The 14,347-nt window shown below is 31.0% G+C and overlaps 1 protein-coding gene across 5 annotated transcripts in view; it reads right to left on the bottom strand.

The window, feature by feature from the left end:
* Positions 1–14,347, bottom strand: part of LOC145276782 (transcriptional activator Myb-like) — a 133,778-nt gene that overhangs the window by 37,517 nt on the left and 81,914 nt on the right. For all 5 annotated transcript variants that reach the window (XM_080128061.1, XM_080128065.1, XM_080128066.1 and 2 more), the window contains exons 7-10: positions 10,244–10,322; positions 6,726–6,881; positions 3,665–3,795; positions 323–727 (exon numbers count right to left, since the gene is read on the bottom strand). In XM_080128061.1, coding sequence (XP_079984187.1) covers positions 323–727; positions 3,665–3,795; positions 6,726–6,881; positions 10,244–10,322 — 771 coding nt within the window. The remainder of the gene's footprint in view (positions 1–322; positions 728–3,664; positions 3,796–6,725; positions 6,882–10,243; positions 10,323–14,347) is intronic.

Raw genomic sequence — 14,347 nt, 5'->3', positions numbered from 1 at the left:
CTAGACATTACAAGGTTGATTTTAAAATTTCAGTAGTTTGAATTGCGTTGTCTCCCTTTATTACACATGGCAGATCCCAACACAATGCCTTGCTTCCTCATAAAATTTGATTTTCTTAGTTAAAAAATATAACTATTTGATCAATTTACGCTATTTTTGGAATATGACATCTTTGTAGGTGTTTGTACATCATAAAGATTTTTCTTTCTTTTTTAATTAGGTTAAATTCTGGATAAGAACCAAATTGTTATATGCAATATATAAAGAAATTAGACAAATTGAAAATGGGTATCTATATCTAAAACAATAAAATTCAAAATACCTGAGATGGAGAGAATGGTAAATTCTTGATGGGCGTTACACTGGGTGTCCGATTCAAATCCTTTGGAAAAATTTTATAAAATGGACGCACATTTTCAATGTCTAAATCATCATCGAATTCTTCCTTTTTGAATTGGTTGTCATTCAAAGTTCCAATATTTTCTGTAAAACACTTTGGAGAATCAGGAGGTTCTTGCTTGATGTGAATTATCATACCAATATTGGGAGACGAGTTTTCCAGTTCGAAAGAATGATAGTCGGATGTGTTTTCCTTCATCAGATCATAGTTTGGCAGTTGTGGTGACTCAAATTCACGACACTTTTCTTTACTTTTCGGTAAGTACTGATTCATTTCTTCTTTTATTTTATCTTCAACTGTTTGGTAAGAAGATGAACGCGAATGATGCTGAAATCATAAAAAATTTAAATTACTACTACTACTACTACTAATTACTATAATAAAAACTTACAAGTTCCAAAATTTTTAAGTATAATTACTAAATTTGTGATAAAAAACCTTTGAATGCACCATAATGTAATAAAATTAATATGAATTATGAAGCCCAACAATAATATATATATATATATACACACACACACACACACGCGATTACCTGTGATCCACTGGGTCAGTATGCTATGGCTAGCTATGGAATAGTAAGTATATTAATTATAGCAAAAATATGCGTGTTTGCACATACAACAATGGCCACCACTTTTAACATAAAGAATAACGAATTACATTGTTTAATAGCCACAAAACTACTTATTTGCAGGAAATTTAAATGCAATATTCGTTTTCAGCACACCCAAAAACCTATAAAGTCGTTATCTTAAAGGGAAATGTTACGATGGAAACCAAGTAAAAATCTACCAAATCTTCTATCTTTATATTTGCTTTAAAAAAAATTTTTAAAAATGCTACATTATATACCGTGTTGGTCATCAAAACCTTAAAATTTGTACGCCGTCATTTCTGCCGAATGGCTTTATAAGCAAAGAAGTGAGACTCTTAACAAAAACACTTATCACAAGTCAACGGCTATAACTTTTGCCGGTGCTGTTGGATATGGCGACACCGATCAGAGGGGGATAAATATTTTATTAAGACATTAGTGAACAGTGAATACTAATTTTTTGGCTACTTTAGCTCTATTTCGTATGTTTGTTTTTTCTTCTTAGTTCCTATGAAAAAAAAAAAAAAAACATTTTAAGTTTTATTCAAAAGAAACAAAAAAGAAAAAAAAGCTGATATTTGGACTTAATGAATTCTCTGGAAAATTATACAACGCAAATTGCAGAGTGAAATGTAATATTTATTAGATAAATTAGACAAAAGTTTTTAGTATGATTCTTTAATTAAAGAAAACAAAAAACTTTTACTTATCTTTTTTCATTTATTTAGTTTTTCTTTCATTTTTATTAGGACAGTTGAAAACTTTTTCATTTAGTTATATTTAGAATCATTTTAATTTTTATTAAAAAAAAACAAAAGCTGATATTTGAATGTTTTCCATGCAAACACTTTAATTTATCTGCTTTTATTTTTACTTTATTTTAAATTCTTGATTCTGTAGGTATATATTTTAGTTTAAAACTTATTTTTAATTCATTTATTATGTATGAAAGTGCAAGTGACTATACAGAATTAATGTACAAACACACAAAAATTGAATGCGTGCATGAAAACAAACATGGTAACCAGTGAAAACAATATGGAATATATTGGATAATAAAGGTCTTAACATCACTACCTTAGATTAAATGAAAAATCTTATATAAGAGGGGTGTAATCTGTTGAAAAAAAATTGCAGAAAGACAACAAAAAAATGCAAGGAGGGAGTGTGCACCCTAAATTTGTGTGTGTGTGTGTGTGTGTGTGTGTGTGTGTTAATAGCCTTAAAAATATCAAGAAATAATAATTAGGTAATATTTAATGGAGAGACCTTTTCAAAGCAAATTTTTAACCCCACCCCTCTCATGTTTTGAAGTGTTTCTACGTATTTTTAAAATATTTGGAACTTATGATCCCCCACCCAGTTTGTTGTTTTTATCCATCCCTTCGCCATCAAACTTGAAAAAAATGGCTAATAATTACATGTCCCATTTGCCGATACATGGACAAGAAGTGGGTGTTCATTTTACATTAAATTTATATAGGAAAGTGATCCTCCGCACACTAAAATATTAATTTTTTTATTATTTTAAAAAAATTCCTTCTTTTATATTATCTTTAAAAGCCGTATTAGAAATGTATTAGAAAAAAAAAAAAAAAAGAAAAGAAAAAGATTTGAATTTCTTTTTAGGAGGTAAATTACGTTGGGTTGAATAAAAAAAAAAAAAAAAAAAAATACCAAATATTTTTTTAAAATATGTATATTGATCAAGTAGTTTTGTTTTTTCTTATTTTTTACTCTGCAATTTGCGTTGCATACTGTTCCAGAGAATTCATTGCTAAGCACAAATATAAGCTTTTTTCCTTTTTTTTTGTTTTAACTTTCTAAATAGTGTTATTTAAGCATACTCTGTAAATTGCACAAGTACCTGTTTTTCATTAAAATAATTCCACAGTGACTATTTTTCTATCATAATTGTTTTTTCCCCCTTAAATATTAACTGTTTGTAAGCATCTTAAACATTGCTAATTGTTTTCAGTAAAAAATTAAAACAAAACAAAGTTTTTGCTTGGCACCTTCCAGTGGTTTACGTAATCTGTCTGGAATACAATGATGACAATGCAGTCCATATTCTGCATAAGTACCGACAATGGATACCTCATTTTAAGAGTGTCTGCACAACAAGTCTATAGTGAAGCAAGGGTTGTACAATCTCCAACCGCACCTTTCTTGTACTAGCATTACATGAGTCCAGTGGCAAAGAGAAGTCCAGAAAGGTTGAAAACAATGCTGGGATAAGCAGAGAAAAGTTGGTGTTATTTCTGAGTTTTCCATCTCTTAGGCACAACCTATTTAATCTATAGTGGATGGAGAACATAATACAGCTCATACTTTTCCTAAGAGGATGAGTGGGAATGATGCTGTAAGCCTGACATTCCACATCTCCAATCCATGCCTGTAACCACTACACCATACCACTTTGATATCAAAGATATTCACCTTCCCTTTGTCGTTTAATTCTCACATTCCATAAATGAGGTTTCTGACAAAGGAAGATAATTACTGTCTTACATTTATCATTGGCTAGTTTTTGATATTGAAGTAGTAGTTTTTTTTTTTTTTATATATATAGCTCTGTACATCAAGTGGCTGTATACCTTGTCTGAAGTTATTTCTATTAAAAGAAAAAAAATGATAAAACAATGATGCAAGCACATAGATCTCACCTTTCTTCGATGTTTTCCTCTTCGTAGAATAGTTGGAGGAGTTGAGAGTTTTGAAGCAACTTTTGAAGACATTGGAATAAGACGGCCAGGCGACTTTAACTTTTCAATGGCATGTCCATCAAATCGTAAATCTGAATAAAAAAAATAAACATCATTTATCGTGCCATACCATAAATTATTTTGTTAGCAAAGATAAAGCGTTACCAATTGCAATGACGTTTAAATATTTTTTATTTAATAAGATCGACTCATTAAGATAATTCTTATTGTTTTTAAATAACCAACATAAATAATTTCACTATTATAATACAATGATAAAGTTTTGGAACAAGTTATCAGATCAGATTAAGGAGAGAAACAGTGTAGAACATTTGAAGATGGAATTAGGTGAATGCTGTTGATACTTTAGCAGAGTCTAAAATGTAATTTAAGATCCTGATAAATAGCTGTGCTAAGATCTGTATGTGTGAAAGGGAGATTCATTAATTAAGTTAACTGAGTATACATAACACAAATGATGGCATAACTTTCTCTGAAGCTGTAAGAGGGAGAGGGGGTAAATAAAGAAAAAAATGCAAAGAAAAAAAAATTGCTATAGACTCCAAGAATATCTTTAAAATACTAGCCTCTCGAGAAAACTATGAATAGAACATCCTCACTTCTGATCCTAAAAACAGACAATATGTAGCAGCAGTGTTATGTAATCACTGGGCAACGCCGGGTAGAAAGCATTTATTCAGTTATCGGCGTGTCTATCTATCTAGCAAAGTAAACAATAGATTAAATCATGGGGAAACAATTAGTGGAGTGAGATGCAGGTGCAGAACGGGTCAAAGGATCATGCTGTGACATGAATCAAACTCTGTGACTGATCAAGTTGCACCAGAAGGTATGCAAACAAGGACCGGATGATGTGTCAGGGGTTCCGGTTTGAATAAATTGAGTTAATTTTAGCGAGTTCGTTCTTATACGCCAAAGAGACAAGATGTGGTAAACAGGTTCCCCCATAAGGGGGGGGTACAGTTTTTAAATGGAACCACAAGTAAAGACAGTCATTCACTCTAGTCTGTTGTGACGAAACACCTGAGAGTGAATAAAGAAAATATATATAAATCAACCATTTGTCTTGGGTTCCTGTCCTGCATGCATGTAGTCATATGTATTATTCTCTGTTCTGACACACATGCACCCACACACAGAGACTAGATGTTCATGACCACTAGACGAGCACGCTGTTAAGACAGATGTAAAGACGAGATGATCATGACCAATAAATAAGAGTTAAACAAGACCGTTAAAAATTACTATTAAATAAATAAAAGAAATACACAAACAGATAAATAACAAACAGACTATTTTCATTATATAACAGTGGTACCAATTATAGAAAACTACAGAAACAGCAACAGCTCACGGTTTATAATTTTGAATCTGTATTTGGTTTATAAGGTTGGCTTTGATTAGTGCAAGCATTCAACTTCCTTTCTGGCATGCCAATCAGAAGCCATCTCTAAAGAGAGCCGAGCACATGATAGAAGCTAATAAAAAGAGTGAACACAGTTTATTTTTTCTTTTACCAGTTAGGCAAGCAAAGCAAGCTGACTTATCCCACGGCACTTCTTCCGACGACCCTAATCTTCTCTCTTCGCCATGGACAACATAGTTACTATAGCCGCACACATGTGAACTTAATATAACACGCACACAGACATAACTCTGAGCCCAACACTGGTGTATGGTATGCATTTTCATAAATGAACACTGGCAAATGAATTCTTACAAACAAGACCTTCATCATTTCTTAAGAAATGAACACGATTTCTCTTCTCTACTAAAAAAACATTCATTTAACACCATGTGGAATTTCTAACTTTTTTGTCTTCATCCATACTCGTGGACTTATTCTATTATTAACACTGTTCTCTTTTCCATTCCGCTTTTACTTAAAGATAATCAATAAAGTTGTCTTAAATGTTAGAATCAGCGTCTACCTATTCTAAAAATATAGTTTACATCAGACATTATGCAATACAGATAGATTATATCTTAATGTCTAAAAGTCCAACAAAACTTAAAGTTTGACATCCACACACATTACACAAATATAAAAAATAAAAATTAAAATCAGTGAAAATTTATGCTTTCTTGACATACAGGCAGGCAGATACCTAAAAGACAATGCCATCAAAGCAGTCATTGTTATCTAAATGAATGCAAAAGTTGGGCCCATTTCTTGCACTAACAGTAACTAATTTGTATATTGGTTTTGAAGAAGGATATTTTATTAACTATTGTTTGTTACTGTATTTTAATTCAATAATTGTTTAGATTTTAACATAGTTCTGTTTTGCAATATTGTTTTATTTCCACAACAAATACTTAGCATTTGTGTTCAAATGTTTCTTTAGAAACTTCCATTCAAATTGCGATTTATTTCTAAATTGCAAATGAAAAGGCAAACTGATACCTTGTTTGCGTTTACATTTAAAAAGATAAATTTGTATCAAATCACCAAAATATTTATCCATATGAATAAATAAGATCTTGTTTTGTGTTTACAACAAAGTTATGAATGAAATTAATGTTTCAATATTTCCAGTAGCAAACTTTATAAAGCCATAGCGAGCTGACAGTCAATTAGTATGGAATAAATGAATAAAAAGGACTGCTCTCATTATCAAGCTGTCCCAAATGACTATGTCCTCAATAAAGCCAAATCAAATAAAAAAGAAAACATGGTCCTTGAAAGAAATAAAAAAGAAATGGTAGGTGTAACTGGCTTAATAAAATCGAATCTACAAATGAAATAATATAAGAGCCACAATCTATCGAAGACCAAGCTGTAGTGAAGTACAGATAGCAGCTATAAAAGAGGACAACATTAATACTTAAAAGAAAAGCACAGGGATGTAAATGTAAATTATAAAGAAAGCCATAGGAAAGGAGCTTTTGATCTTTTAGAGTTAGCTAATTGAAGACAGTAGTGATCAAATGGAGGGGAAAAAAAGAAACATTTAATCATAACCACAACTTTAAAGCTGCTTTTCACAGCAATATTTACCTTTTTTATTAAGAGCTGTAAACTTGATGGGCGTGACTCCAGGATTAACATCAGTCCCACTAATAAGATCCAAAGAGGTTAAACCTCGAAACCCATTGTCAGGCTCATTGGGAGTGGGAGTTGAAGTAATCACTGAGGGTTTTTTATCTGTAAAATCTTGTAATAAATAAAAAAAAAATAAAAAATTTTTTTTTTTTTTTTTTTAAAGTTGCAATTTCTTAAATAATGAAAACAAAAACATACTGTATATTTCAGTGTATAAGACAACCCTTAAAATTAAAAAATCATTTTTAAAAACCAATATTTCATAAGATACCAGGTGTTGCAATCTCTAACCTAGGCTAAACAAACATGGTTTTGTGATTTAACAGTCATCTTATACAACTGATATATGATGAATTTATTAAAATTTGCTCCAATTTTGTACCTTGTCTTATCTGACGGTCACCTTATATGCCAAAATATATGGTAATCTTTTTGAGAGAACTTACATCAGCTCCAAATTTTATTAAACTAAACAATATAGCTTCCAACTAATAAAAGAAAAGTCTTAAACACACTTTATATATTTGTAAAGAATTTGGAGTTTTGTAAATTGCAAAGGACAAGCTCTTCTTTTAACATTTTTATTTTTTTTTATTTTTTAAAATCAGTTTTATTCACATCTTCACTTCAACAACAGCAAGAGTTTAGGAACCAAAGAAGAGGAGGAGGACAGTAAAAACAAAGAAAATAATATGAAAAAGTACATGGTAGTGTTCCACATTCAATCCTGAGCAACGTTGGTCTTTCTGCTAGTTTATATATGACATCAGAAAAATGAATGCAAAATTAATTGTTGGTCATTCCATAAGATAGAATGCAGTCTTTCTATTATGTAAAAGGCAAATGTCTTTTTGTATATACAGTTAAAACTTGAAAAATACACAACACGAAAGTGCAAAACCCAAAAAGTTGTTAAATATTTTATTATTTGGGTGATCAAATGCCCATTTATATCATTTAATGTTATCAAGGCTTACATCTTTTAATGCCAAGGGAAATCACTGATTTTTTTCTTCAATTTCCCTTATGCTGACTGGAATTATGTATGTGTGTATGTTCAGAGAAAAGAATGAGCTGAAGAAAAAAGGGGTATGTAGGGAAAGAGAAATAGAAGTTATGTTACATATTTGCCCTGGAAAATGCTGGATAGCCCTGCTAGTTGTTTTTTATAAGGTTCATTTCATTTTAGTAAACATGGACATAGATGCTATTGGGATTCCAATGAAATAGGAATTGCCAACATTGCTAATTCCATAGTCATCAATGTTTAAAGATTTCTGTCAGAATTTTATGCAAGCACAGATACATAAACTAACTCCTTCCTGTTGTCCCTGTTGTCTAATGATGCCATTCCAATGAATCTTCAGATGACTAATATACAATAAGTGATTCATGTTGTCCGATACAAACAGAACAGTTGAGGGCACAGATAATGAATGAAGATTTGCTTTTGGTGTTAGGTCTCTTGAGATATTTACGATTATATCAATAATATTGGCTCTCCTAAAGCTCATGTACCCTTTGTAGACAGAACTGCTAAAAGATGAGTGTTGAGCAGCAATGTCTCCAGCTGATTTTGGTTTAGATCATTGTTTTTCAAATGGACCTCCTAAATTTTTCTGATAAAGGCAGGTAGCTGTGTAAGCTCAATAAAAGTGGCAGCAAGAATGTGCATATCTCAACAGCATTTCTTCATTGCAACAAAGCATAATCTAACAAGAGGTTACCAAATACACAGCTGCAGAAGACTGACAAAACTTCAATTCAACAAAAGACTACTTATTGTGTGCTGCTATGCACGTCGAAGTTTTACCAAGAAATTAATTTATTCACCTTTTATCATATCTTGTTTTCATTCTTCTGGCTAAACTGGGGAGAAAGACTGGTTTAGCTGCTAATAATTTGACTATGTAGCAGCTATTATTGGAATACATAGTACCATCAGTGCTCGTCGTATAACCAGATACCAACACACTTTTATGAATAACTTAAAAATGTTTATGGATTATTAAAAACCTTACATAAAGTTAAAATACCAAATCAAATCCTGAGAATTAAATTTATATTAAATAACTAGCGAGGGTACCCGGCGTTGCCCGAGTGTTTGTTTCCGGGACGGGGGGGGGGGGGGAGGAGGAGGAGGAGGAGTTTTAAAAAATGTTATGGTAGGTAAGTAGGAAGGATCAAACCCGGAGTCATGAGTAAAAGTAGGAAAATAAAGTGTGAAAACAAAAAAAAAAAAAAAACATCTGCAGCGTTAACAGTTCGGCCACCAAGAAAAGTCCATTCCAGTTGTTTAGGGGGGGAAAAAAACGACTACGGTAGGTCGGCGCGAACGTGAAAATATAATGTGAATTGTCCAGCACGCTAACCACTACGCCACAGAGCACTGCAGCTTAGTTTAGTGATTTTAAATAATTTCACATGAAAGAACTACGAAGCCAAACCGGTGTTCTCTTCTCAACTGTTCCTTGTGAACGATCCCCAAACGGTGTTAAGTTGTGGCAGGGGGAGGAGGAAATTATTAGAGAAAATATTTTACCACTTCCATTGATCTTAACCGATTTTGGCCGTGACTTCTCAGCAGAAAAAGTATAGAAATCTAAGATTATCGAGGAATTTGAGAAATAATAAGCCTATAACACACCTCAGATATTGCTCTGCCGTTTGTGCATATTATATTTGCATGAAATATCTTGATTTTTAATCCTATTAATGTCAAAATCAGACGGGAAAAAATGAGTTCATTTTATTTATATAGATAATATTGATTTGAAATATTTTTAACAAAAGAACATGGCCCAATGTTTGTCATATATAACTGGAGAAACAGAATTCAATATTAACCTTATGAGAAAAGCTATTAAGCATTCACATATGATTACTTTTGCTAACTTTACTATATATATATATATATATATATTTTAATAATTTACAGTTGAATAAGAACATAAGACAGTCATGGAGCTACATATCTCTGCCTGACAATGTATATGGGGCCCATGGTCTTACGTGGGCCATTCATCTTGATATTATATGAAGTATTCCTAAAATTATGCCATGGAAATGTTGATAAATCCAAGAATTATTTATCAGATTGTGCCGAAATTTTGCATGATGGTTACTGTTAGCAAAGAGTATCAAATCCATAAATCAAAATTGGAAAAAAATCTAAGTTGAAATTTTGTCAAAATTTTGTCAAAATTTCAACCATAACTAAAATTTTAAAGGTCAAGCGTCAAGATGCAGGACTTCATTGGTGGAGGTAATTAGTCACTAATTCACTCTAAATGGAAAAGTTTCTATAAAACCTGCAATCAAGGCATATTATGAAAACCTCAATTTATTTTCAATGACTAAATGGTAATTATAAAAAACAAAATCAAAATCATTGTGCATTTTTTAAATATTAATTTTAATTATGATTTATTATTGATGTAGAAAAAAAAAAAAAAAAGAGGAAAAACACTCACCTTGTAATAAACTATTTGGTTTTAAGTTTCGCATGTTATTGTTGTTGTTGCTGCTGCTGTTATTGTTGTTACTCAAATTCTGAAGAAACAAAATTAAACAATTACATTTCTTAGATAGGGATTGATAACTCGCATTATTTGGATTACTGTTCCCATCTTGAGCATTATTAGCATCATGTATATTGGTCGATGTAAACTCCAACTTTCTTCAGGTCTATCTTGTCAAACTTGGGAATCTGCATGGAATTTCAAACAGAACCCTTTATTTAATCTACAGGGGTTGTATGATTTCGTTCTATAAACCATAATTGGATTGAAGTTCGAAGTAATTTGCAACTGTATGTTGAGTGATGCCCATACTGAGGATTGAAACTTTTATCTTCAGGCGAGTGTAACTTACAACTGAATTTTTACCAAGTACTTTATTAGTTACGCCACTGATCCTCGTGCAAGGTTACATTGACCGAAATGTTGTGCGAATAACACTCAAGATGAGAACAGTAGTCAAAATAATATGAAGATCAAATAATTTGAAAATTTATTTGTGCTAAAATATGACACTGAAAATCTCCAGAAATTAATGGTTTCAAAGTAATCTGCAGTAAGTGCACGTAAATATGCTGCAATTCCTTAAAAATGCCATGTATTCATTAAAAGAAAAGTTAGAGAACTCAATGTTGAATTGTAATGCATTTTATGTACAAAAAAAACTAAAATCTAAATCTAGGATTGTTTAAAAATGGATACATTGCAAGATTCCTTTGGTATTATTGTAGATTATTACCTTCTGCTAAATTCCTCCCCCATGTGACCATCTCTTGAAAATATATTATTTTACCTTTTTAGTGAACACTCTGAAAAACTTTAATGAAAAATAAACAAAAATTATTTTAGAATATAAAGTAAAATGATTCCCCATTTTGGACCATTCTAGTGTTTTAGGACAGCTAAACATTTTTCCATGGGAGATAAATGCTGTGCGTTTCTTTTTAAAGACGATTATGTGTGATTTTAAAAGGGGTCTTCATGCAATAATGGGCGGATGGGGAGGTTTGCCACTTTGACTTTGGATTAATGGTAGGGCTAAAGAAAATTATGTATGAACATCCTAAAAATTTGACAAACTAAACAAAAACAATTTCAGAATTTAGAATGGAGGTTAGTTTCACATAAATTTAATGTAAAATAATTAACCCTTTTGAGACCATTCTAGCTTTTTAGGACAGTTAACCAATTTATTTCTATGGGAGATAAATCATGTGTATTTTTCTTTAAGAAAGGATGCTTTTCTTTTTAATTTCTTAGATGCTTATATGTAGCTTACAGAGAAATTTTATTTGGTGGAGAGCTTACCACTTGGACTTAGCATTATTGTTAGGGCTAAAGAAGGTTTTAGGAGGAGGTTTGCAATTTGTACCTAGGGTTAGAGGTAGGATTAAAGGATTTTTTTATAAAAAGGGTGTTTGATACTCATTATTTATAGTTAGTGCTTCATAATTATTGGCTTTTGAAAATGTCATGACTGATTTTGAAGATCAAATTACTTTTAAATATGCAACCTTGGGTAAATGAGGGTGTGAAACTTTACAAGACAAAAATAGAGTTTATTTAAAACAAGTGACGTCACTAATAGAAAAGGTAACGCTTGGGAAAAGTATCAAGTATTTTTTGTCCACATATTCAAATATCAAAAAAACTTTTTGCTAAAGCTGACAAATTGTTCACAAATTTTGGATGAATTGAATTTTTAGTTTCAATTAAATTTCTTGTCCTTGTTTTGCTGAGTGACACATTTTGTTTTAAAATTTTTCAGTTTAAGACATTTTTTATTTCTTAACTTCAGATGAAACTGAGCACACCCTACAAATATTTAAATATTGATTTTTTTTTTTACATTCTTTTTTTGATAATCTGGTAGATTAGTGTTTATTCGATAATAATCTGCTGAAAAATATTGTAAAAAGTGACAGAAAAACAGGGTGGTTGAGTCCGTCCATACACATGAACCAAAAAAAAAAAAAATCATTTCACATTTTCGAGTGTTCAAAGCAAAACACTATTTAATTCACTGTTAAAAACTAATGCAATGGATAAAAGTGCAGACAAGTTATATACTTAGAAAGCTTATTTTCTTGTCTTTTCAACCATGTGAATTTTTTAAAATTTGACCAGAAATATGTGAGAAATTGCAAGTTGAACAAAGTTCATAATACTGGACTGGTTAGGATTGCTTTAATAATTATATATTCTGATAATCGAATAACTCTAATTAAACTAATTATATTCTGATAACAAAATAGCTCTAACTAAACATGTAAGAACATCTTTTATATTCATATTTTCACTACTTTTTTTTTTGTTCTGGAATAAAAAAAAAAAAAAAAAAAAAAGTCTCAGCTGTATTATTAGTAATAGTATTACTGCTACTACTACTACTACTACTACAGATAGTTTGCCATCTAAACTGTAGTAGTAGTTGTAGTTTATATTCATATTTTCAATTTTTTTGTTCTGGAAAAAAAAAAAAGAAAAAAAAAATTTCTCTCAGTCATATTATTAGTAATAGTATTGCTACTGCTGCTGCTACTACTATTATTACTACTACAGATAGTTTGCCATCCAAACTCAAATAGAAACAATTTTTTTCCAGCCACGATAATTTAAAATTGTCAGTTACCATAAGAGAAAACAACATACTTTTAATGGATAAAAACAGTAAAAAGCTTGATAGTGGATGTCCAAAAAAGTTTTTTTTTTTTTTGCAAAATTTTCAATACATGTGATGTTGAATTCTTATTTTTAACAAAAAAAAAAAAAACAAAAAAAAAAACGAGTAGTCAAAAGTATTTCAGACACCCAAACTATTAAAAGTGACGTCTCTTCTGGTTAGTTTCTTAAATTTCATAAAATCTTAATAGAAACATATTACAAGCATTTACAAATCAGGGGATTCTTTACAAAATCTTACCGAAAACACTGTTTTATGATGTTCACATTTCATCACTTTATTTGCTTAAAACTCTTACAATATGTAATGTACATTATTATTTATTAATTCATTTGAAAGTATATTTATTTCCAAACAAGAAGATAGTATTTGGAAGACAAAGTGCTTGGGTTTTAAAAATATGACTATTTTAGCAGAACCCTCTTAAAATCTGATTATTCAAAGCATTTTATCATCCATGTGTATTGCTATTTATAGAGGTGCAACCTGGGTGGGGAGTTTGGCAGCAATGTATTTGTTCATATTGCATTTAAATTTATGCCTATTATGTTTGGAGAAATGGAAAGCAGGAGAGGAATTCCAAAGGCAAGTGATTCAAGGAAAGATACTATTAGAGTATAAAACCTTCTGGCATCTGGGGATCATTACAGTGAAAGTGAGATTTTTCAGGTTATTCGTTGAGGAGGTTTAAGTGCAGTAAGTTCATTGGAGCACATTTTGTGGAAGTATTTGTAAAACAAAGATGCAACACTGCGACAATGAGAGACGTTCTAGGGCTTGGTAGACAGTGTAGAACTAATAATAATAAAAATAAAGTGTAGGTTATGTGTATTATTTGGATTAATCCCACTACTGTTTTTGTGATTGTTATTCACACAACGTTTTAGTTGATATAACCTCTGACCTTCAGGTGTATCTTGTCAAACTTCTGAAATCTTTTTGCCAAACTTGGGAATATGCATGGAACTTTGAACAGAACCCTTTGTTTAATCTGCAGGGACAGCATGCTATCGTTCCATCAACCATGACTAGGTAGAAGTCCCAAGTAATTTGCAATGTATTTTGAGTGTCATCCACATTGAAGATTGAATATTCAACCTCCAAGAAAGTGTAATTTACATCCAAATAATGCAAATTATCAATCACCATCTCCTAGGTTACAAATTCTTCCTTTGCACCATGTCCAAGTTGGAGAAGCTATGTTATGGAGACTTGTTATTGTGTAGAAAAGAATATTTTAAATTTTAGTGAAAGTTTTCTTAATTTATCAATTAATATTTATTTTTGTTAAGATTTGCAAATTGACACATTTTTTGTAAGGAATGACTAAATGATTTTTATTTGCAAGAGAAGACAACCTTGATTTAGATTGAGTA

Source organism: Euprymna scolopes, chromosome 5, assembly GCF_053919585.1.
Source record: "Euprymna scolopes isolate OS-2025 chromosome 5, ASM5391958v1, whole genome shotgun sequence".
Lineage (NCBI taxonomy): Eukaryota > Metazoa > Mollusca > Cephalopoda > Sepiida > Sepiolidae > Euprymna > Euprymna scolopes.
This window is presented reverse-complemented; position numbering and strand designations above follow the sequence as displayed.